The 24252-nt window shown below is 39.2% G+C and overlaps 2 protein-coding genes and 1 long non-coding RNA gene across 3 annotated transcripts in view; 1 reads left to right on the forward strand and 2 right to left on the reverse strand.

Annotated features, from left to right (window-relative positions):
* GDPD1 (glycerophosphodiester phosphodiesterase domain containing 1) overlaps positions 1-14628 on the reverse strand; it is a 45714-nt gene extending 31086 nt beyond the window's left edge. The window contains exon 1 of the mRNA XM_081270290.1: positions 14224-14628. Coding sequence (XP_081126416.1) covers positions 14224-14365 — 142 coding nt within the window. The 5' untranslated portion in view covers positions 14366-14628. The remainder of the gene's footprint in view (positions 1-14223) is intronic.
* Positions 1-24252, forward strand: part of LOC308635743 — a 573614-nt gene that overhangs the window by 477361 nt on the left and 72001 nt on the right. The gene's annotated exons all lie outside the window — the stretch shown is intronic.
* Positions 16507-22603, reverse strand: SMG8 (SMG8 nonsense mediated mRNA decay factor). The gene is made up of 4 exons (XM_081270876.1): positions 20814-22603; positions 19475-19620; positions 18347-19219; positions 16507-16954 (listed from the first exon to the last, which is right to left on the reverse strand). Exons 1-4 carry the CDS (start codon positions 22570-22572, stop codon positions 16757-16759), a joined length of 2976 nt encoding a protein of 991 aa, XP_081127002.1. The 5' UTR covers positions 22573-22603; the 3' UTR covers positions 16507-16756.

Here is a 24252-nt window from a genome sequence, read left to right on the forward strand (position 1 = left end):
TTTAATCACCTTCGCAGAAGGCAATATAGTGTAACAGCTGAGGATGAAACTGTAGAGTTAGGATGCCTGATCTCAAATTTTTAAATATTTGGATGACTTTAGGAAAGTCACCTCACTTCTCTATGGTTGAACTTGCTTCTTTATTAGAATGATAATAATAGTCCTACTTCATTGGATTGGTATAATTAAATGAGTTAACATGCAAAGTGCAATATGTCATAAATTCTAAAAATGATAGCTTTTCACTTTTGAACATTTCTGAAGTTGGAGTACATCTGTCAATGGATGGTGTCTAACAGTTTAATTGGAAAGCTCTTCTCTTAACAGTACATAAAAAAATGTGTCTTAAAATCAATGGCATTAAATTCAGTGAAACACTGTAGTGAGCATTCAGTGAAAGTGAAGAATTATTGCTATTACAATTGCCATTATCATAGAGTGACTGCTAAAGAGTAGGTACTTGGTGTATGTCCATTAATGGGAAGAGTGGATAATAGTTAATGACAAAAAGGACATATTTTGATATGAATATACAGAAAGATAAAAAATTATCCAATGTTATATACTAGGTAAAGAATCAATTAGTGATACACATGCTAGCCAAAACACGGTGGTACTGGAGATTGAACCCAGGGCCTTGTACATGCGAGGTAAGCACTCTACCAACTGAGCTATATCCCCAGCCCACTTTTTATGTATTTTTAAACTAAAAGATTTCAGTACTGGGCTGAGGTTGTAGCTCAGTGATAGAGCATTTGCCTCGCATGAATGAGGCACTGGGTTCAATCCTCAGCACCACACAAAAATAAATATGTAAAATAAAGATATTGTGCCCATCTACAGTTAAAAATATATTTTTAAAAATTCAGTACTTTTAAATAATTAATGAAATGCACACAGGAAAAAAAAAAAACTTCACAGTGAATTTTAGTGGGGCCTAGTGGTCCATGTCCTTAATCCCAGCAACTCAGGAGGCTAAGGCAGGAGGATTGCTAGTCCAAGGCCAGCTTCAGCAATTTGATAAGGCCCTAAGCAACTTAGCAAGACCTTGTCTCAAACAGGAAGGTAAGGAGCTGGGGATGTGGCTCAAGCCGTAGCGCATTCGCCTGGCATGCATGCGGCCCAGGTTAGATCCTCAGCACCACATACAAACAAAGATGTTGTGTCTGCTGAAAACTAAAAAATAAATATTAAAAAGTTCTCTCTCTCTCTTAAACAAAACAAAACAAAACAAAAAAACAGGAAAATAAAAAGGGCTGGTGATGTGATTCAGTGATTAAGCACACTGGGTTCAATCCCAGGTAACAAACAAACAAAAACCAGTTATTTTCTTTTCTCCTACCTCAGCCTTCTGAGTAGCTGGGATTATAGAAAAGCACCACCTGTCTAGCTTCTTCTTTTTCTTTTTGTTTCAGGGGAGTAAAACCAGGGGCACATAACCACTGAGCCACATCCCCAGCCCTTTTCTGTATTTTATTTAGAGACAGGGTCTCACTGAGTTACTTAGGGCTTCGCTAAATTGCTGAGGTTGGCTTTGAACTTGCCATACTCCTGCCTCAGCCTCTGGAGCCCCTATGATTACAAAGGAGCACCATCATGCCTGGCCTGCCTGGCTTCTTAACAGGAAGAGTCAATTCAAGTTCAGGATATAGTTTAAGTATTAACATTTAAATGTTTTTTAAACAAAATGAGGACCAGTAGCGCATGCCTATAATCCCAGACTCTTGGGAGGCTGAGCAGGAGGATCTTGAAATCCAGGCCAACCTTGGCAATGGGCTGGGGCTGTAGATCAGTGACAGGGCACTTGCCCGTCACATGTGAGGCACTGGGTTCCATCCTTAGCACAACATAAAATAAAGACATGCTGTCCATCTACAATTATCTACCAAAAAAAAAAAAAAAAAAAAAAAAGAAAAAAAAAGAAAAGAAAAGAAAAGAAAAAGAAAAGAAGATGTTTTATAAAAAAAATACCATTTGAACATATCCATGAGAATGTTAAAATTTCCTTGTTATATTGTTAGGTTGTAGTTTCATGACAACCTAATTAATAATCAACAGAAACAAATTGTTCTAAAATTCCATTAGTTTTGTAGAAAGGGATACCTATGTGAAAAAAGCTAGTTTAATTTGGGTTCACTTTTCATTACTAAAGCATAATAGAAAACAGTTTCATGTGGAGCTTATAGTGTTTTTGGAAAGAAAGTGCCCTTCTGAGGTTAGTTAACTCTTGGTTAGGTGAAGTTAAATGACCTTGTTTCATTTCATTTTTCATGGTACTAGGGATTGAGCCCAGGGGCACTTTACCACTGAGCTATATCCCCAGCGCTTATTTTTATTTTATTTTGAAACAGTGTCGCATTATATTGTCCAGGCTGGCCTGGAATTTGTTATCCTCTTGCCTCAGTCTCCCAAGTTGCTGGGATTATAGTCATGTACCACCATGTCTGGCTCATCTCCCAATCTTTCTTAACCTTAATTTGAGATCTAGTTCACTTTTCTTCTATGAAGCACTTTCTTATCACATGATCCTTATTAAGCACTCTCTTATCACATCAGAATACATGATTCTTATGAAGCACTTTCTTATCACATCAGATTACAATGAGTCTTATTATATTTGAGTTAATGTTTTAGCCAAGCATGCGTGTAATCCCAGATACTAGGGAGGCTGAGGCAGGAGGATCACAAGTTGCAGGTCAGCTTTGGCAAGTTGGAGACCAGCCCGGGCAATTTAGCAAAACCCTGTTTCAAAATAAAAAGGCTAAGGAAATACACCTCAGTGGTAAAGCACCCCTGAGTTCAATCCTCAGTACAGAGAGAGAGAGAGAGAGAGAGGGAGAGAGAGAGAGAGAGAAAACACTTTGGTCACTTGGCCCCTTTATACTCTTATGCAGCTGGGCGAGGTGGCACAGATCTGTAATCCCAGCAACTCAGGAGGATGAGGCAGGAGGATCTCGAGTTCAAAGCCAGCCTCAGCAAAAGCAAAGTCCTAAGCAACTCAGTGACATCGTGTCTCTAAATAAAATATGAAATAGGCTGGGGATGTGGCTCAGTGGTCGAGTGCCCCTGAGTACCACTACCACCCCAAAATTACTGAGTACACTCTTAAAACTTATTGAGTACCCTAATTACATGGGTTATATCCATTATTAACTGTGTATTAGAAGTTAAATCCTACAAATTTATTTTTCTTTATTTGAAAATAACAACAAACCCAACACTTTTCAATCTTTTCCTGTGCTGTGGATTGAACCCAGAGTCTGGCACATGTGAGGCAAGCCAAGTGCTCTACCACTGAGCTACAACCCCAACCCAATCCATTACTTTTTTAAATATACTTTTAGTTGTAGTTGGACATAATACCTTTATTTATTTTTATATGGTGCTGAGGATAAAACCCAGCGCCTCACATGTGCTACTCGGGTGCTCTACTACTAAGCCACAACCCCAGCTCATAAAGTCAACTTTTTTGGTGGTGGTGGTGCTGGGGATTGAACCCAGGGCCTTGTGCATGCAAGGCAAGCACTCTACCAACTGCGCTATATCCCCAACCCCTCAATCCATTACATTTTAACATGACATTTTTTATGGAAAATATATACTTTTCCAAAAACAAAAAAAAAAATTAATTGAGAGTGTCATTGTTGGGGTGGGGTTGTAGCTCAGTGGTATAATGCTGGCCTAGCATGAGTGAGGCACTGGGTTTGATTCTCAGCGCACATAAAAACAAACAAACAAAATAAAAAATTCTTTAAAAAGTGTTTCTGCTACACATTTTTTGCAAATCTCTTTAATATCTAGCTTAACAAAAAGCAGCTAAATTCTCATATCTGCTTTATAAATACACAGATAAGTAGTTGGAAAAGAAAAAATCTTTTTTGGCAATGTATCAAGGGGCTGCAGGGGTAGTTCAATGGTAAAACACTTGTCTAGCATGCATGAGAGCCTGTTTTCCATTCCCAGCACCAATGGAAGAAAAGAACAACAACAACAAAAAAAAAGATACTGCCTCAAAATTCAACTGATATTCATTTCTACAAAGTAAGTTGCACTGTAGAATCTGAACCACATCAGTGACCTCTTCCTACTCTATTACATGAAATCCCACTGGTCCATCTTTAACTATGAATGGACCTTTCACACTTAAGATTTTATAACATTAAGCACTGGTCATACAGAAAATAGTGATTCACTGAATTATGTTAATCTTCTAAGTGTTGACATATTCCATTATGTGATATTTTAAAAATCACATTTGTTAACATTTGATTTCATCAGAAAAGTCTTTAAGAAGTGGAAAGCTATCAAGTTCATGGTGGAAGATATTTTCTAAAATTCTAATTTTTGGCAAGGTGAGGTGTCATATGCCTGTAATCACAGCTATTCAGGAAGCTGAGACAGGAGGATTGCAAGTTGGAGGTCAACCAGGACAACACGGTGAGACCCTGTCTCAAAATGGGGGTGCCACTTAGTAGTACAGTATCCTGGTTCAATCCTCAGTATCAGAAAAACAAAATGAAAAGAAAAAAAATTCTAATATTTTTCTTGAAAACTCAAATTTAATTATTGTACTACAACAGTTAGATTACTTTTATTAAAGTACAGACTCACTTTATTCATTTTCAAGAATATCTCTGCCAAACATTCAAGCCTGAATAAGTACAATTGTTACTCATTCTTTAAAGTAAAAATGTTGTTCTGGGGGGCAGGGGAAACAGTTGATTTAGCTCACAACTCAAATGACTGCACAGTTTTTTTTCTTCAAAACAAACATCATGGGGCTGGGGTGGTGGCTCAGTGGTAGAGTGCTCGCCTAGCATGCATGAGGCACTGGGTTCAATCCTCAGCACCACATAAAAACAAACTAATGTATCCACCTAAAACTAATAATAAATAAATAAATATTTTAAAAATCATGCTTTGGTACTTAGAAAAGGTGTTTTGTATAGACTCTTTTTAAATTTTTTTTTTTTAGTTATAGACGGACACAATACTTTTATTTATTTTTATGTTGTGCCAGGGTCAAACCAGTGCCTCACTCATACTCTTGGCAAGTGCTCTACCACTGAGCCACAACCTTGGCACTTGTATGTACTGTTAATGTTGTCACACAGAATATTAAAAGTTATATGTACTCAAATGTTGAACATGATAAAATAAATATTTTTTACCAATATTTCAAGGACTTTTTTGTGTGGTACTGGAGATTGTACTTGTGGTAGAGCATGCGCTCTACCACTGAGCTACATCCCCAGTCCTTTTTGGTATTTTTAATTTTGAGACAGGAATCTCACTAAGTTGCTGAGCCTGTTCTCAAACTTGTGATCCTTCTGCCTCAATCTCCCAAGTAGAAGAATATTCTTAAGTGAAATGGACATTTTTTTTTAAACTGTGAGTATATGATGGTGAAGAATATCTACTAGTACACTTGGTACCACTGCTTTGATTCGGGCTGAGGCAATTGGAATTTTAACCCACCATTGCTTTTTCTTTCTTCTTTTCTTTTTGGTGCTGGAGATTGACCCAGAGTATCATTTATGCAAAGCATATACTCTACCATGGAGCATTAAGCCCCAGTCCTAGCCATTAATGCTTTTGTAACATAAATGCAAATATCAATGCAGTAAAAAAAGGTGAATAATGTGGGGCTGGGGCTGTAGCTCAGTGGTGGAACACTTGCCTCAAATATATGAGGCACTGGGTTCGATCTTCAGCACCACGTAAAAATAAATAAATAAAATAAAGGTCCATCTACATATAAAAATTTATTTTTTAAAAAAGATGTATAGGGGCTAGGGATGTGGCTCAAGCGGTAGCGCGCTCGCCTGGCATGCGTGCGGCCCAGGTTCGATCCTCCAGCGCCACATACAAACAAAGATGTTGTGTCCGCCAATAACTAATAAATAAATAAATATTTTTTAAAAAGATCATTCTTCTTTAAAAAAAAAAAAAGGTGTATAATGGGGCTGGGGATGTGGCTCAAGTGGTAGCACGCTTGCCTGGCATGCGTGCAGCCCGGGTTCGAACCTTAGCACCATATACAAAACAAAGATGTTGTGTCCGCCGAAAACTAAAAAATATTAAAAAAAATTCTCTCTCTCTCTCTAAAAAAACAAAAAGGTGAATAATGTCTTATTAAAATACTTTGACCTTGAAGATCCATGAAAGGGCCTCAGGGACCCACAGGAGCTCACAGACTACACTTTGAAAACTGCTATCTTAAATAAATCAATAATGGTAAGTTAGAAGAGTGGTTACCTTTGAGGATGGAGAGAGATACACTGGAATAGGGAATCTCACAGGGTTCTAGAAATGTTGCATATCTCTATCTCAGAAGTAGCCACCTGTATGTATACATATGAGGATGGAGAATTTTTCATTTGTGACAATATCAATGAACCTGGAGGAGATGTTAGGTGAGATAAGCCAGACACAGACAAATACTACCTGACCTTACTTATGTGTAGAATCTAAGAAAGTGGAATTCATATAAGTAGAGAGTAGAATGGTGGTTGCCAGAGGATGGCATATGGAGGCTGAACGGGGAAAGGAGAAATGTTGCTCAAAAAGAGTCAAAATCCATGCCTATAGTAGCACCTACTGGGGAGTTGAGGCAAGAAGACCATCTGAGCCCAAGAGTTTGAGACCAGCCTGGGCAAAACAGCAAGACCCAGTCTCATACAAACAAACAAATAAACATGTACAAAGTTTCACAGGAGAAATGACTTTCAGTGATACACCACACAGAAATGATAATTGTAATAAATAAAAATATATTGTGTAATATTTCAAAATTGTTGAGATATTAAATGTTCTCATCCCCTCGTAAATAACTAAGGTGATACATTTGTTAGTTAACCTGATTTAATCATTTACATTGCAAACATCAAAAATCAAATTGCATCCTATAAATATATACAATTATTATTTGTCAATTTAAAATGTTTTAACTAAAAAGAGTGTATCAAGGGCTGGGATATAGAACATTTGCCTATGACGTGAAAGGCCCTGGATTTGATCTTGACCAACACACACACACACACACACACACACACACACACACACAATGCACCATAATACATAACATTAGTTTCATTTGCTTTATCGATCACTTAACCAATAAAATAAATAAATAAAGCTGATTACTTAATGCTATTACATGTAAGCCTATCCTCCATTAAAAAAAATCAATACCTTTAATTTTAAGGTTTATGTTTTAATATTCTAGGATAGTCATTTATATCCTAAGGAGGTTCTTTGAAGGCAAGTATTGGGGGAAACATCTATCCACCACTACCTCTGTAACCACCAAGTACAGGAAAAGTATACACCAGTTGTTAGGTGGGGAAAAGAATGGAAGAAAAATTTATCCTTTCTCTACTCCCTCACACACTCTTCCTCATAGGAGCAGAAGTGACTTAGGAAATAGAGTTGCCCATCCATTATTGATTCAATCCTTTAGAATCCTTAATTTGGAGCAACCCAAGCTCAAAACAAAATTTCTGTTCATCCATACAAAAGTTTGCTGCAGTAGGCATAACAGTTCAAGGAAAAGGCCATTTTAAAGTTAAGTTTAATTTAGAGAGGGGACTGGAGAGGACCCAAATCCTTCTGTTAGTAATAAATTTAATATTTTGACTTCTGTCTATCTGATGCCTGCATTTTATTTCTTTTTCTTTTTTTATATTTATTTTTTTTTTTAGTTTTCGGCGGACACAGCATCTTTGTTTTGTATGTGGTGCTGAGGATCAAACCCCGGCCCCACGCATGCCAGGCAAGCGTGCTACCACTTGAGCAACATCCCCAGCCCCCTGCATTTTATTTCTAAATTGGTTCCACACTTGGGAGGGAAAGTAAGTAGTGCTGTTTATTAACCTTCTCAAATCTCAATAGTAAACCATGTCTCATATATCTTAGACTATTCCACATAGTCGTGTTCAAGAAATGAATGTTTGCAGCAACTCAGGAGGCTGAGGCAGGAAGATTATAAATTCAAGGCTAGCCTCAACAATTTAGTGAGGCCCTAAACAACTTAATGAGACCCTGTCTCAAAATAAAAAGTACAAAGGGCTGGAGATGTGGCTCAGTGGTTCAGCAAGACTGGGTTCAATCCCTGGTACAAACAAACAAACAACAACAACAATAACAACAACAAAAAACTATATATATATATATATATATATATATATATATATATATATATATACACATACACACACACACACACACACACACACACACATACACACGTGTTTGAAATTTGTTTCAAAATAATTTGGGTAAGAATGAGCAGGGATATAGATGAAATTATACTGGGCAGAAGTTGGTAATTGTTTGCATATGGGTGATGGGCTCATGGATCCTTACTAGTTTTGTATATGTTTGAGATGCACCATTATAAAAAATTTCAAAAGACGCCTATCATTTGACCTTTTGGTTTGGGGAAAAGACATTTTTAAAAAGGACAGAAATTCAGTATTCCAAAATAAATTCCCCTACAGTCAACATAATTTTTACTACTAATATTTACATTCCAAGTCTATTTATGTCTTTTGTCTGATTTCCAAATTAATTTTAATTATAATCCATTCAAACCTAAAGCATGCAAACTTAAGCATGCAAACATTATTGATATTTTAACCTACTGTATAAGTTTATTAGTCATTATGAAAATATTAAAAAGGTGGTCAAAGATATTAATAATTAACAGAAGGGCTGGTGTTGTAGCTCAGTGGTAGAGCTTGCCTAGCATGTGTGAGGCACTGGGTTCAATCCTCAGCACCACATAAAAATAAAGAAATAAAATAAAGGCATTCTGTCCATCTATATCTACATCTTTTTTTAATTAACAGAAGACAAAGTATGTTTAGCACTTCATATATTTCATTATAATTCTCACAACCACCCAATGGGGTTAATATTAAATATCCTCAGAAAAAAATTGTCTAAGATCATACATACAACCAATAAAGGGAACCAGGATCCAATCACAAGCAGTATAATTTCAGAGTCCATCACTTTTACTACTATGTTTCAGTTTTTATGTTACCATTCAATTTTATTTCAGCTTTAGAGGTAAATTATCCATCTTGGTCTTGTTCATATGTTCTTCTATTTGTTTGTAAAGCTACAAGATAAATTCCACAGTGATGCTCATAAATTACTCAGACTCATATGGTGAAAGCCTAGAGAGTAACAAAGGGATTAATTAACAAGTATGATATTCTTCTCCAAGGAATTATTTAGTGGCAGCTAGTCTCAAGAGATGGTTTGAGTTCCTTTCTTTCCAATAATCATCACATAATTAACAGAAGCAGTCTTGTCTTTAAATTTTTGTTTCTCCCAATAAACAATCTTACACAATTTCGGCCTCTGCAAATAACCATTCTACATACAAACAAATTTTTATTTTATTTTACCTTATTTATTTATTTATTTATTTTGCAGTACTAGGGATTGAACCCAGGGGCCTTCTACCACTGAGTTGCATCCCCAGTCCTTTTGTTATATGGTCATTATTGGGGGAAAAATACACATATATAAGTATATATATAATATACAGACAAGTATACATATACATAATACATATGTATATATAACATATTATATAAGTATATATAAAATATATTTAAATATATGGCCATCACTAAAAATAAGTACATCTTCATTTACTAAAGTGTGCTTTATTAAGCAGGGTATTAATATTAAGCAAATGATAATTTACTTTGTTGCTAATAAGCCGTCAATAGGAATGAATGAGCCAAGTGAGGAAGAGTTCCCTGGCAATAAGATTGAAGGAACAAGAGCTGAAGAGAATAAATGCTGTGATGTGGAACATGCTTCAGGTGAAAATGCAGAATGCTACTTCCACTGACACTCAAACTGATGCCTCAATTTTCTTCTTGCATAACCAATTAAAGTCTGGAACCCAGAAGAAGCCGAATACGTCCAAGAGTAATCCTTACTCTCAAACTATCACCTGCCAAATCAATCTGTGGTAGGAAGCCCTGAATGTGACAGTACTCTGCCTTTAGACCAACATTAAAAGATGAAGAAAGGAGGGGATTAAATCAGTTGGTGATACTTTTTAATTCTTTGGCCACTTAGCCCTAATTAACAGAGAGATAGTTTACTTTAAATTATTTCTTTGCTATCCTTGTTTCTCTAACTCAGTGAGACACAATCCCAGCCTCAAATTTCTTACAATTAACACAATTTACTTATGCAGCTAGAAAAATATCTTAGAATATTAATAAAATTCATAACTTCATAGTATGATGAAAATGGTCTTTGAGACTACTGCCTACCCTCCATTTAATCCAGGGGTTTATCTTTGGCCCTATTGAAATTCTTTTATATATGTGATTTTTTTTTCTTTTCTGTGCTGTACCACTGAGACACATCTCTATTCTGGTCCTATTGGTATTTCATCAATTAAACAACAACAACAACAACAACAACAAAAATCTAGCACTAAGTAGGTAATTAGCAGACAATTAACTGTTATTTTTATTCTATGCCAAGCTGTGTATAAAGGCTAGAGCCACAAGAATTAACGGATCTAATCCCTGTCTGTGAGGAACTCATGGTCTAGCAAGGGAAAAAAACCTATTACAGATCCTATTGCAATATTATGTATGCTTGAAAGAAGTAACAAAGCCTACAACATTTAACTTTTGAAACAGAGTGTTTTCCACTTTCAAGGACAATCTTAGTAAAAGGCAAAGGCATTACTTAAAACTCTGAAAACAGCCAGGTGTGGTGGTGCACTCTTGTAATCCCAGCTACTTAGGAGACTGAGACAGGAGGAATGCAAGTTCAAGTCCAGCCTCAGCAATTTAGCTCAAAATAAAAAGTAAAGGGGGTGGGGTTGTGGCTCAGTGGCAAAGCACTTGCCTCGCACATGTGAGGCAGTGGGTTCGATCCTCAGCACCACATAAAAATGAATAAACAAAAAAAAGATATTGCATCCATCTGTAAACAATGTCACAGGATTTTGTTGCTGTTTTGTTTTATGTTGCATTTTGTGGTGCTGGGGATTAAACCCAGCTTTTTGCACCCATGAGCTACATTTCTAGCTAATTTTTAGCAGTTTTAAAAGTGTTTTCTAAACTGGGCAGAGTGGCATACCCCTATATTCCCAGCTATTGGGGAGGCTGAGGCAGGAGGATGGGAATTCAAGACCAGACTGGAGGATGGAAGGGATGGGAATGTAGCTCAGTGGTAGAGTGCTCCTGGATTCAATCCCAGTAGCTAAGTTAAAAAAAAATGAATAAAAGTGCTTTTTATATACGTCATCATAACAATGCAAAGAGGTAAGCAAGGCAAATAGTTCTCATTTTACAGAAAAGTACACTAAGGCTTGTTCTAATTGCTAGTAAATTCAGAATCTGATTCGGGTGGTTTAATTCTTTATCATAATGCTTTTGTAGTATACATAAAGTAGTAGACATTAGAGCTTCCAGTTATACCAGTCCAGGTGCATATACTTTATATACACAGAATACTGGAATGGCCATATATCTGGATAACAAAAATATTAGGTATTTGCAGTTAAGGAATAGAGAATAAGCACAAATGTGAGCAATTTGCAGAGACAAGTGAATGCTATCATCAGTGTCCAAAACAAAAATTGAAGGAATTAAGAGAAGACTATTGGGCTGGGTTGTGGCTCAGTGGTAGAGTGCTTGCCTGGCACTGGGTTTGATTCTCAGCACCACATAAAAATAAATAAATGAAGTATAAATTTTTTTTAAAAGAGGAGAATATCTGTCTATCTCTCTTTTTGGTACTGGAGACTGAACTGAACTGAACTGAGGGGTACTTTACCACTGAGCTACATTCCCTGCCACTTTTTATTTTTTTATTTCGAGACAGGGTCTCACTAAGTTGGTGAGGATCTCATTAAACTGTTGAGGTTGGCCTTGAACCAATCCACCTGCCTCAACCTATGTCTCTTATTTGCCAGAGACTTAACATCTTGATTTACTAAGTATGTTGTAGTAATTATTTCCTGTTCTAATCTTGATTCAATGGTATTATTTGGAATACATATTCAATAAAAGTGTATTAAGCTAACATACAGGAACTTAATACAGTTCTGGGGAACCATCACATCGGCAAAACAGATTTTTGAGTTTGCAGATGTTTAATAAGATTCCTATGAAATGTTGTTAGATTTTTGAGCATCAAATACTGTCCACACATTTGCAAATAATAAATGGAAATTTTTTATAAAAGGATATTGAAATGACTTAGTATTCAGGGAGAAAATATGTTATAAGTATTTCCAACAGTGAGAATTTAAGATCTAGCTTATCCTGAATTTGATAATTGCTGTGATGTTCTAGCATGCATAATTAATATGCATTTCTTTCTCTTTTTAAAAAAAATTTTGTAGTGTGTATAGACAGAATGCCTTTATTTTATTTATTTTTATGTGGTGCTGAGGATGGAACCCAGTGCCTCACATGGGCTAGGCAAGTGCTCTACACTGAGCCACAACCCCAGCCCAAATGACCTTTATTTTATTTTAAATATTTATTTTTTAGTTATAGGTGGACACAATATCTTTATCTTATATTTATGTGGTGAGGGATCGAACCCTGTGCCTCATGCATGGTAGATGAGCGCTCTGCCTCTGAGCCACAACCCAGCCCTGGTCTTAATTTTAATTTAGAAGATATACATGTTAGGGCTGGAGCTGGAGCTCAGTGGCAGAGCACTTGCCTAGCATTTGTGAGGCTCTGGGTTCGATCCTTAGCACCATATAAAAATAAACAAATAAAATAGAGACATTGTATCCATCTATAACTAAAAAAAAAAAAATATATATATATATATATATATATATATAATTAAGATCATTCATAATGACAGCTTATATAGCTTTTTAGAGCATCTAGGTTTTGGTTTTGATTTGGGGTTTTTAGCTAAGGACACATTTTGTAAATTAGTAAACACAACTGCAGTCTATATTGCAGATCCCCAGAATTGGACTACTATTACCATTGAAAATGCTTCTAAGGCAACAACTTGAACAGTAAAAGTTGGTCCTTGATTCCAATGGTTAAAAGCACAGTAGTAATTATGTCATCCTACAATTTAACCAGTTAAACCAAATAAGCAGTAACATGACATTTAGCCATCAACTCTTTAGATTGTGAAGTCCTAGAATTTACCATTACACTGAAATTTCAAGCAATTTTAACCCTGTGTTACACCTATCCCTAAAGGAAAGTTAAAAGCAATTAAAATAATCCAATTTCACTACATATTATACATTATGCTTGAAATGCAATGTAGTCATATTATTACACAATGTTGAAGAGGCAAAGATGTGGCCTGTTTTCTGGGCAATAGGTGGGCTACCTAGGATCCTTAAAGCAAGATACTCTTCCAAAATAGCCAATCTTTGTTTTCTTTAAACAACACTTCGTATCATAAACCAAAATGATTTTGTCTTTAGAAAATCCACGTGTCATTCTGGGGTGCAAGGTGGTGCTTTAAAAACAAAACAAAACAAAAAAAACAGGTGCAAGGTTTGGATCCCTGGAGACCAGGACACTCCGTATCCCTGTCCTATTCAGCCCTAGCTCTAATTGTGACCTTGGGAAATATCCCAGGATCTGGGACTCGGTTTCTCTTTTTAATTATGAGGGCTAAATTATAAATGAGTGGGGATGGGACCAGCCCTCAGGCACCGTAGACAACCGGGTTGAATCTCGCTCCAGGTACACGCTGATCCTCGGCCTTGCTTGTGGCCCCAGCTCTCCCCAAGCGCTCAGCCATCGGCTTGCTAGTAGCATTGTTCCCGGTTCCCCGCCATGGGTACCCCAGGATTTGCACGGCGCTTCCCTCTTTGTGCCTTGCTGCCATGAAGGGACCTTGTGATCGTCCTCCCATCAGCTAAGAAACGATCCATCTACCCTTTATTTTCATCTTGATCTTTCTCCCCTCAGAGGACCCCTGACACCGCTACACTCCAAAGACCCCCGCCGGGGCTCTGCCACGAGACCCCCCTCCTTCCCTCCCTTCAGGAGAACTTCCCTTTACACCGCCTTCGCCACCGAAGGAGCCTTCTAGTCTCACAGCCCCGTTCTTCCTCAAACTCTCACGGATTTCCATCCGGCTGCCTTTTGCGGAGCTCCAAAGGAGCCTCAGCTCTCTTCAGAAATAAAGCCTCCCCCACCTCCGCCATCGGGTTCTGGGGACCCCTCTCACCTCCACGGTGAGAGATGTGTTTACTGAGGAATCGCTGCTTCTTTCTCTGGTGCAGCAAAGTCGGGTATTTAAGCAACAAGAATGAGGTCACCAAGTACCCTCCTAGGGTGGAGAGAAGGTAAAAAGCCGCGGTGGACGACATCTCAGTCACCGTGTGGTCACCCACCTCCGGGGCCTCGGAACCCCGCTGCTGCGATCGCAACGGCTGCGGCGGCGGCGGCTGCTCGAGGTCTGCTCGCCCCCAGCTGGTGCCAAGGGTGTAGCGCAGTTGTTCGTGTCAGCCCACCACGCAGGCGCAGCCCGACCCTATCGTCGGGGCAACAAAGGGGCTCCCACACGCAGGCGCGCTCCGGCTGCCAGGTACGAAAGGGCCTGCTAAGGTCCTTCGACCAGCGTCAAGCACCTAGCAGGTGGCGGAACGCGCAGAGATTTGAAGACGCTTCCTACTGAGGCAAAAACTTGGAAACCTGCCAGCTTCTATTTTTGGCCTTCGCTAGAACTAAAAAGGTTGTTCAAAGGGGATCCTCAGGAAACTGACGTATTTGGAAAATCTACATCAAAAGGGAAAGATTCCAGGGCGCCGTGTTAGCCCCTCCTCAAGGAAATGCAATGAATTGTTATCGATTCCTTGTGGGTACTCAAGAAATACTTGTTGATCTGCAAATTCTTTAAAATAACGAAATTTAGGGCGGAGGATATAGCTCAATGGTAGAGCGCAGCTAGCACAAAACCCTGGGTTCAAGACCCAGAATCCCCCCAAAATAAAACTTTGGCAAGGTTTTACCACTTCCTAGAAAGGCTGGAATTAAATTCCACAAAGCTCCTACTAGTTTCCTTTACATTCTACACATTCCAAACTACTAAAACACGAATAGCAACATTTCAATGCAAAACAATTCAAAGCCCAGGGTTTTGTTGTTTTATTTTTTACTTTTCAAACTCCTGGGGTCAAGCAGTCCTCCTGTAGCTGGGACTACAGGCAAGCGCCACTGAACCCAGATACTCCTGTTTTGTTTGTTTTGGTACCAGGAAATTAACCCAGGGGCCCTTAACCTCTGAGCCACTCTGAGCCACATCCCCAGGCCTTTTTATTTTAATTTTTTAATTTTGAGACACGGTCTCGCCAAGTTGCTTAGGGCCTGGTAAAGTTACTGAGGCTGGCTTTGAATTTGCGATACTCCTGCCTCAACCTCCCAAGCCCGTCCTACATATTTACATATATATTATATAGAAATACATACACACACACATATATACATATATAAATAATAACAGCTTTAAAAGTAGCAAGATGTGTTAAATACTATTATTTTATACATGTTGAAACTAAAATCGAAAATTCTATTGGTCCTGCATTTCAAAATCAACGTGTCTAGGAAAAGATAATTACACTAAAGTTTTGGTAGTCTTTCATATAGTTATTGGTAACATGTCACCAATTAGATGGTGATGTGATGGTAAATCACCATTTGATGCTGGTACAAGTTACCATGCACTGATAAGATTTGTATCACTTAGCCAATTGTTTCACTGTATAGGAATTTTAGAAGAATATCATGCAATAATATCTTGGATTAAAGTGTTAAATCTTGTGAAGTAGCTCAAGTCTATAATCCCAGTCACCTTGGAGGCTGAAACAAAAGGATGCAACCTGTCTCCAAAAGTGGGAGGAGGGGAGGGTAGCTGGGGATGTAGTTCAGTGGTAAAGATCCCCTGGGTTCAAGTCTCAGTACCCCCACCCCCCAAAATTAAAAGTTTAGTTAGATAACATTAATTTGAAATATGGTATTGGGAGAGGGGAGGCTGGAGATGAGGCTCAATAGTACAGGTTCAGCTTCCTAGCTTGCAGGTCTTGTGTTCCATCACCCAAATCAGAAAGAAAGGGGGGGGGGGATCTTATCAGTCTAAGAATGAAATAATAAGAACAAAAAATCTAATTAGGTATTAGAATTATGAGACAAACAAATGTGTTGTTTTTGCAATCAGTCTTCATATCATGGATCACTTAACTTTATTATTTATTTATTTATTTGCAGCACTGGGGATCAAACCCAGGGCCTCCTGCATGCCAGGAAAATGATCTATTCAGCCACATCCTCAGTTCCCCAGTCCTTATTTTGGAAATAATTTCTGGAATTTTTTTTTTTCCTGGAGCAGTGTCTTAAGGATAATCCTGGTTAAAATATAATTTTAGCAAAAACAGTTTTGGCTCAACATGGTTATGCAATATTCAGTTATGATAGAAATATGTATTATCATGGACAGTGAAACAGAAACAAGAAAAACAGAGGTATCAACATGTATTTTATGGCTTTTTTCTAGAACATCAAATTTTTATTAGCAAGAATAACCCCATTTAAAATAAATATCAACAAAATAACGAAACAGTAGAACAATTATTGTCCAAATACTGAACTCCTATAACCAAAACAGTTTGGGTTTTGGAAACAGTGTACACATACTTAAAAAAGAATCCCCCACATAGTAAAAACAAAACCAGCTTAAGTTTAGGACTGAACTGGCTGGAAAATTCTTATTGTGTCACTGCTTTAAGAACCCCACGGAGCACCTTATAGCTCATTAACTGCACATTTTCCTTAGGAGGGAAACAAGGTCCTCTCTCAGTCACATATGCATAAGGAAATCTCAAAACCCAAAGGCCATCTGGTGGGAGGGTGATTTCTTGTTTTTCTGGATAAAATACTGGACATGGTGGTGGACCTGGTTGAACCTGAAAAACATAAGTAATATAATTATTTTGTGTTTCTCAAGAAACACCAAAAAGATAAGTACTTCCAACAAATGATAGGTTCAAAGAGCATGTAAGAGGCAGATGTAGATGCATATGCTGATACACCCCTGTAATCGCAGTTATGCAGAAGTTTGGGTCAGGGTAGCAAATTTGAGTCCAGTCTCAGTAACCTAGTGAGACCATGCCTCAAAATCAAAGTTTCAGCCTGGTACAGTGGCACATACCTGTAATCCCAGCAGCTTGGGAGGCTAAGACAGAAGGATACCAAGTTCAAAGCTAGCCTCAATAAAAGTGAGGTGCTAAGCAACTCAGTGAGACCCCTGTCTCTAATAAAATGCCACAATTTCTATTTTTAATTTTTTTCTTTTTTTTTTAAAGAGTGAGAGAGAAGAGAGAGAGAATTTTTAATATTTATTTTTTAGTTCTCGGCGGACACAACATCTTTGTTGGTATGTGGTGCTGAGGATCGAACCCGGGTCGAACGCATGCCAGGCGAGCGCACTACCGCTTGAGCCACATCCCCAGCCCCAATTTTTTTTCTTTTTAAAAGAAAAGGTTTCATTATGTTGTTCTTGGCTGGCTCCAAACTCCTAGGTTCAGGTGATTCTCTTGCCTCAGCCTCCCTAGTAGGTACAGGCATGATCCATTCTGCTGGGCTCCCACAATTTCTTTTTTAAGAAACAAAATATCAGGGCTGGAATTGTGGCTCAGTGGTAGAGTGCTTGCCTAGCACATGTAAGGCTCTAGGTTTAATCCTCAGCACCACATAAAAATAAATTAGGACTGGGGCTGTGGCTCAGCAGTAGCACACTTGCCTGGCATGGGTGAGGCACTGGGTTTGATTCTCAGCACCACAAATAAATAAATAAAATAAATATATAAAGGTCTATCAACAATTTAAAAATATATATATTTTTAAAAATTAACTAAATAAAGGTATTGTGTCCATTACAACTAAAAATTAAAAAACAAAAAAGAAACAGAATATTAAGCCAAGCAAGGTGGCACATGCCTGTAACCCCAATAACTCAGGAGGCTAAGGCAGGAGGATCACAAGTTCAAGGCCAGCCTCAGCAACTTAGCAACATCCTAAGCAACTTAGGAAGATCCTGTCTCAAAATAAAAACTAAAATGGACTGGGGATATAGCTTACTTGAAAAGCTCCCCTGGGTTCAATCCCAGTATTAAAAAAAAAAAAAAAGGTAAAAAAGGTACTTATATTTAAAATATTTGTTTAATAAAATAATTTTGATATTATATAGTATTTTTAAAAAATAATCAAAACAAGCATCAATATATATATATATATATATATATATATATTTTTTTTTTTTTTTTTTTTTTGAGGGCAGGGAGGGTTGCACTTCTTACCTGAGGCATTAGTATTATCTGCAAAGGAGCATCAGGAACCACAACAAAAAGCCTCATAAGTTGAGCATAATGTGGTTTTAGCCCTCTACCCTGAGATGATGACAGAATATATAAGGGCATATCACTATTTAGGGCTTTTAAAGCTGACTCCTTTGGCCCACTACCCATCACTTTCATTATTTTGTCAGGTCCCGAGCACATGAATCTTCGACCTCGAGAGTCTTCATATTCAAAGCCCACAAAAGCTCGAGCTATGTCATCTCGGCGCCTTCCTCTTCCCATTACAACTGCACTTCTCTTTCCAGGAATAGCTTTATTTGGAGCAGGCCAAGAATTTGTGTCTAAGTCGCCTTCATCTTCAGCTCTAGTCCTGATGACAATATCCCAAGGCATAAGATAGTTTGTTCCTGGAATGAAGCCCTGTTGATCCAAACCTGTATGAAAGTTATAAGACTTAGCAGGGCCCAGTTTAACCAAAGACCAGCTGGAGAATTTGGGTAGGAGACCTTTTGGGCAATTTGAATGTAGCATGCCTGGGAGATACTCAACTGTGGATGCCTGTCGATCTACCAAGTTTGGTCTCTTCTCAGATTTTACTTCTCCTTGACCATGAACTTCAGGATTGTCTCCTCCTGCTTGGGGATCAGCTGGATAGGTACCTAAACTATCTGTGGATTGGCCCAAACTCAAAGCTAAACTCAGACTTGTGCTCTCTCCTTGAGTTTGAGGTTCTTTTTCTTTAAGTTTATCAGAATCTGAATCTGGAGGAGCAGGAGAGGATTCATTTTTGGCAGGGGCAGGATCTGGAGTACTGGGTTCAAATACTGGGAAATTGATATGATCCAATTTTCCACAACATTTTTCTTCCAGAAGCTATAGAAGGGGGGAAAAAAAAGTCCTGTAAATTTTTAATTTAAAATAACATTCTTCACCCTAACAAGTTAAGATCCATCAATATGTGATAAGTACATGTAAAGAACCTGCTCTTGTTTATATATCATGCTGCAGTTCTATTTTTCTAAGTATTCTGCTTCTGAAAATATGTATTTTTATTCAGATATTTAACAAAAAAAAAAGAAGAAAAGAAAAAAAGTCAGAGGAGAGGAAGAAGAAAAAAATGAAGTCTACCTGATAAAAGTCATAGTTAGCTGCCTTGATATCAAAGGGATCATCTCGAGGTGCCTGTTTCCTTCCACAGTTACATGCACCAGTAGATCGAGCACGGCTATTGTGATACAGAACAGGAGGGTTTCTATCAGCCTCTGGTTTTTCTCCTGGAAAACAGAACAGTCACTATAATTTCATAAACCTGGGCAGAATCAAGGTTCCTTTGCATTCTGTAACATGGAGCCCCCAAATTCTCCAAATAGTTCTTTGGAAATAAGAACACACACACACTCACTTTGACTAAATAATAGAAGAAGTGTAAGCTACATAAAATATATTTTTAGTCTTGTTTTTTGTGGTGCTGGGAATGATACCTAGGGCCTTTTGCGTGCTATACAAGCAATCTAACACTGAGCTACATTCCCAGTCCTACTTTAAAATTCCGAGTTTCTCAGTTTTTTCCTCTACTGTCACAATTACAATGACTTAACACTTCACTGTATTCATTTTAATGCAAAAAATACTCCAAAATAAAAAATTTAATACAAAAAAATCTGAAGCTGGGCTGGGGTTGTGGTTCAGCGAGAGAGCACTTGCCCTGCACCTGTGAGGCACTGGGTTTGACCCCTAGCACCATATAAAAAATAAAAAACTGAGACTGTAGCTCAGTGGTAAAGCGATTGCCTCCCAGGTGTGAGGCCCTGGGTTTGATCCTCAGTACCACATAAAAATAAATAAATAAAGATACTGTGTCCATCTTCATCTAAAATATTTTTTAAATGATAAATAAAAATTAAAAATAAACAAAATAAAAGTATTCTGTCAATCTAACATATACATGTATGTGTGTGTATGTATATGTATGTGTGTGTGTATACACACACACACACACACACACACACACACACACATAAAAAACATCTAAAGCCAGATGCAGTGGCACACGCTTGTAATCCCAGTAGCTTGGGAGGCTGAGACAAGAGGATTACAGGTTCAAAGCCAGCCTGAGCAACAGAGAGGTGCTAAGCAGCTCAGTGAGACCTTGTCTCCAAATAAAATACAAAATAGGGCTGGGGATGTGGCTCAGTGGCCAAGTGCCCCTGAGTTCAATCCCTGGCACACCACCCCCCAAAAATCTGTAGCTTTGTACTACTTAATAATTATCATAAGGAAAATAAGAAATTAATCATGGCTGATATTTCCATTTCCAGCAGGAGATAAAACTTACAGCTGATTCACCTACATTTCTACAGGGCTCTTTAAAAAATATGAATACATAGTAAATAAACCACCTGAAACAAGAATAAAAACATAGCTCAAAGTTTTGATTTCAAAATGCTGAAAAAAAAAATTTGGCTACCTGATTTAGGTAATGAGTGAAATTTATGTACACAGTGTTGATCAGTTAAACTCCTCTCCTCACAGAGCTGATGGCCATTGCTCCAAAATTTGTAGCAGTCCTCATGCAATTGCATGGCATATTTATGAAAGGCTGGACCTCTAGCATGTTGACTGTATACTCGAAGAGCCTGGGCAAGTTGATTCTTATGGACAGTCATTGTATAATTGTGAGGCAAATTTGACTGGTAGGCACTATGAGCCATGGGTAAAGCTTTTTGGCACCGATTTTCTGAGAATTTTGTGTCAATATCCAAAAAACCTTCCAAGACTTTAATACTGCTTAAAATCTTTGATGTTAACTCCCCAGTGGGTGATCCCAAGTCCTCTTCTTTTCCATCAATAGCCACTTCATAGAGTTTTGCAGCTGCTGAGATCCACTTCTGATAAGTGGGAAGCTCAAAATGAGAAGGTTGTGGGTTCCTCCCCACACTGTCATCAAAACCTTTCTTGCTTAGGACCAGTTCCACATGTTGCCAAAGGAATTCTCGAAGAGTGAAATCCACTAGCTGGCCTGAAGAACTGGAAGCACTGCTATCAATGTGGAAGGAAAGTTGTTGTCGGCTATGCTGCCTCATCACCTGATATCGCCTAGGCCCAGAAAGGGGTGCAGGCACCAGCAAAGATTCGGAGTCTTTCACCGTACAATGACTCCTTAGTTGGTCCAGCAACATGCCTACTGGGTCTTCTTCCTGGCTGCCAGGGACTATGTACACAAAAGCTTGATTGGCAGGTACAGTAAAGAGGCAGTTGATACTTTGATTAGTCAAGACTCGACTCTTACGGAAGATTCTATAGATCTGATCCTCCAGGGCATGCTGCAGTCTTCTTTTGGGAGAATGCTTCTTGGGCTTGTCTGGATGAGCTGTGTCTTGGTTTCGAGGGGGTTCTACCTTGAGTGCTCCATTGAGTTGAAAGAGGAAAAGAAGTCTAGGTGGACAAGGTCGGCAGTTTAGCTTCCAGTCTTTGCCAACTGGACAATCCTTAATAGCTGCTTTGAGGAGGGGCAGTACTTTCTGTCTTAGCCCATCCAGGGCTCTGAATACTCGATCATAAGTTATATCAAAAGAACAAGTGGGATGGACAAGGAGCAAGATGTGACAGACGGAGAAAAGGTAAAGGAGACTGAGGCATTGTAACTTCTCCTGATGCTTCCAGAACTCATGTGCTTCTGCATGAGGTAAAGAGAGGCCTCCTCCAGCTTCCCCACTCTGAAGAGCCCGACAAGCCCGCAAAAGCTGGGAATTGTCACAGATAGAAGTGAGAAGAAGATACAGAACTTTGCTTTCCTGATTGTAATAGGCCTGCAGAAGGCTGAAGTCCTGAGAACCTGGCTCAGTTCGGTTGCCTTCCACGGCGGCTACACCTCCCCGAACTGGATCCCCGGCTGCAGCCCCCGGGTCCCCGGCTCCACCTGCTTCGCCGACAGCACCAGTTTCGGTCTTGGTTCCAGGTCCCGGATCCCCGGGGTCTTGGTGGCGAAAGAGGGGGAAAACCTGTCGGTCGCACACCGTGTTCACAAGAGAGAACTTCTCGGAATTCAGGCGCAGAGCTGTCTTGCCAAAGATTCCCACTACGCAGATCTCATCCTCTCGCCAAGGAGGCTCCGGTGCGCCAGCCGCGTTCCCTCCGCCTTCGGGAGGGGACCCTCCGGGACTTTCAGAGCCCATCCACGCTGAGGCTCCCATTAGAAGCTCTCGCAAACTGACAGGACCCGCCATGGTGGAGCGTCTTCTTTCAACTCCTTCCGGTCCTCCCAGTAAACCCAACCGGCTCCCGTCCAACGGCGAAATAGTTCTTCCGCTTACTCTGTTCTTGCTCTTCTCTCACTTTGGTTCCGCCGCCAGCTCCTCCTTTTTTATGCCGTAGTGTTCCCAAATTCTACATTTCCTCAATTTGAGACCCTAAATCGAAATTTCTTTAAGTTGAATTGAGATGTAAGGAAGACAATTGGAGGCAGTTCGCATTTCAAAGAATACGAAAACGCTACTAAAGAAGAGTGTCAAGGGGCTGGATTTATGGCTCAGAGGTGTGCTCACCTAGCATGCTTGAGGCACTGAGTTCATCCTCAGCACCTCATAAATGTAAAATATATTGTGTCCACTTAAAACTGAAAAAATAAATATTAAAGAAAAAAAAGAGTGTCAAGTGATTTCTAGCAGTAGCAAAGGTGTTCAGCTGGGCTCGGTGCACGGCCTGAAGTGCCACCCTTAGACTGAAACATGAGGATCACTTGATCCCAGGAGTTCTGGGCCAGCTTGGTCAACAAAGGGAGAGACCTCGTCAGGAAGGAAGGGGTTTGGGAAGAACGAAGGGTGGTGGTGGTGGGGTGTTTGAGGGAGAAAGAAATTGGGGAGGTAGGGGTTGGGGATTTAGCTCGGTGCGATTGCCTAGCACCCTCAACCTTGGGGGTGGAGGGATGAGGAAGGGAAGGAGAAAGGGAGGGAGGACTTCATTTTATGGAAACCCAAGATGTAGAATTACCAGGCGAGATGACGCACGCCTGTAATCCCAGCGATGCTGGAGGTTGAGAAAGTAGGATCTCAAATTCAAACGCCAGCCTCAGCAATTTAGCGAGGCCCTAAGCAATTTAGGGGGACCCTGCCCTTATATAAAATATTTAAAAAGGGCTGGGATATGCCTTAGTGGTTGAGAGCCCCTAAATTCAATCTCCGGTGGGGGGGGGGATGATGTAGAATTGCCACCCCCACACACACCCAGATCTATGCATTTTGGCCAAATCTATATGAGTTTATACACTTTACAGTTTAAGAATCACCACTCTAGGAGCATCTTTCAAAGCAAGGTGAAAGGAGGAATTAGTTTATATCAAAGGAAAAGAAACCAGTGATTTTTGAAACATTTGTGGAGAAAAGCTTAAAATAATTTCTCAGACTTGGAAGAATATGTACTAAAATGTTAGCTGTGGTGGGATTTGTTTATTAGTTTGTTTATTTATTTATTTATTTTGCGGTTCTGAGGATTAAACCAAGGGCCTCATGCATACTATACCACTGAGCTACACCTCCAGACCTGCCTTTTTTTCCCAAGGGAGGGGGTGACTCACTATGTTGCCCAGGCTGTTATTTAACAGTTTTTGTTGTTGTTACTGCTGGGTCTTTGTGTGTGTGTGTGTGTGTGTGTGTGTGTGTGTGTGTGTATGTGTATGTGTGTGTGTGTGTGTGTGTGTGAGAGAGAGAGAGAGAGAGAAAGAGAGAGAGAGAGAGAGAGAGAGAGAGAGAGAGAGAGAGAGAGAGAGAGAGAGAGAGGCACTAAGAATTGAACCCAGGGACTCCAGCACTAAGCTACATCCCCAGCCAAATTTTATTTGTTTATTTGAGACAAGGTCTTGCTGAATTGCTTTGAGCCTTACTAAATTGCTGAGGCTGGCCTTGAATTTG

Source organism: Spermophilus citellus (assembly GCF_964194105.1).
Source record: "Spermophilus citellus genome assembly, chromosome: 17".
NCBI lineage: Eukaryota > Metazoa > Chordata > Mammalia > Rodentia > Sciuridae > Spermophilus > Spermophilus citellus.

Bases quoted from the DNA above. Each gene is read 5' to 3' on its own strand.
- SMG8 (XM_081270876.1), bottom strand. From the start codon at position 22,572: ATGGCGGGTCCTGTCAGTTTGCGAGAGCTTCTAATGGGAGCCTCAGCG. The intron at 19,220-19,474 runs GTAGACTTCATT...CCCCTTCTATAG, and splicing joins CTAACTATGACTTTTATCAG to CTTCTGGAAGAAAAATGTTG. The intron at 16,955-18,346 runs GTAAGAAGTGCA...TATGTTTTTCAG, and splicing joins AGATAATACTAATGCCTCAG to GTTCAACCAGGTCCACCACC.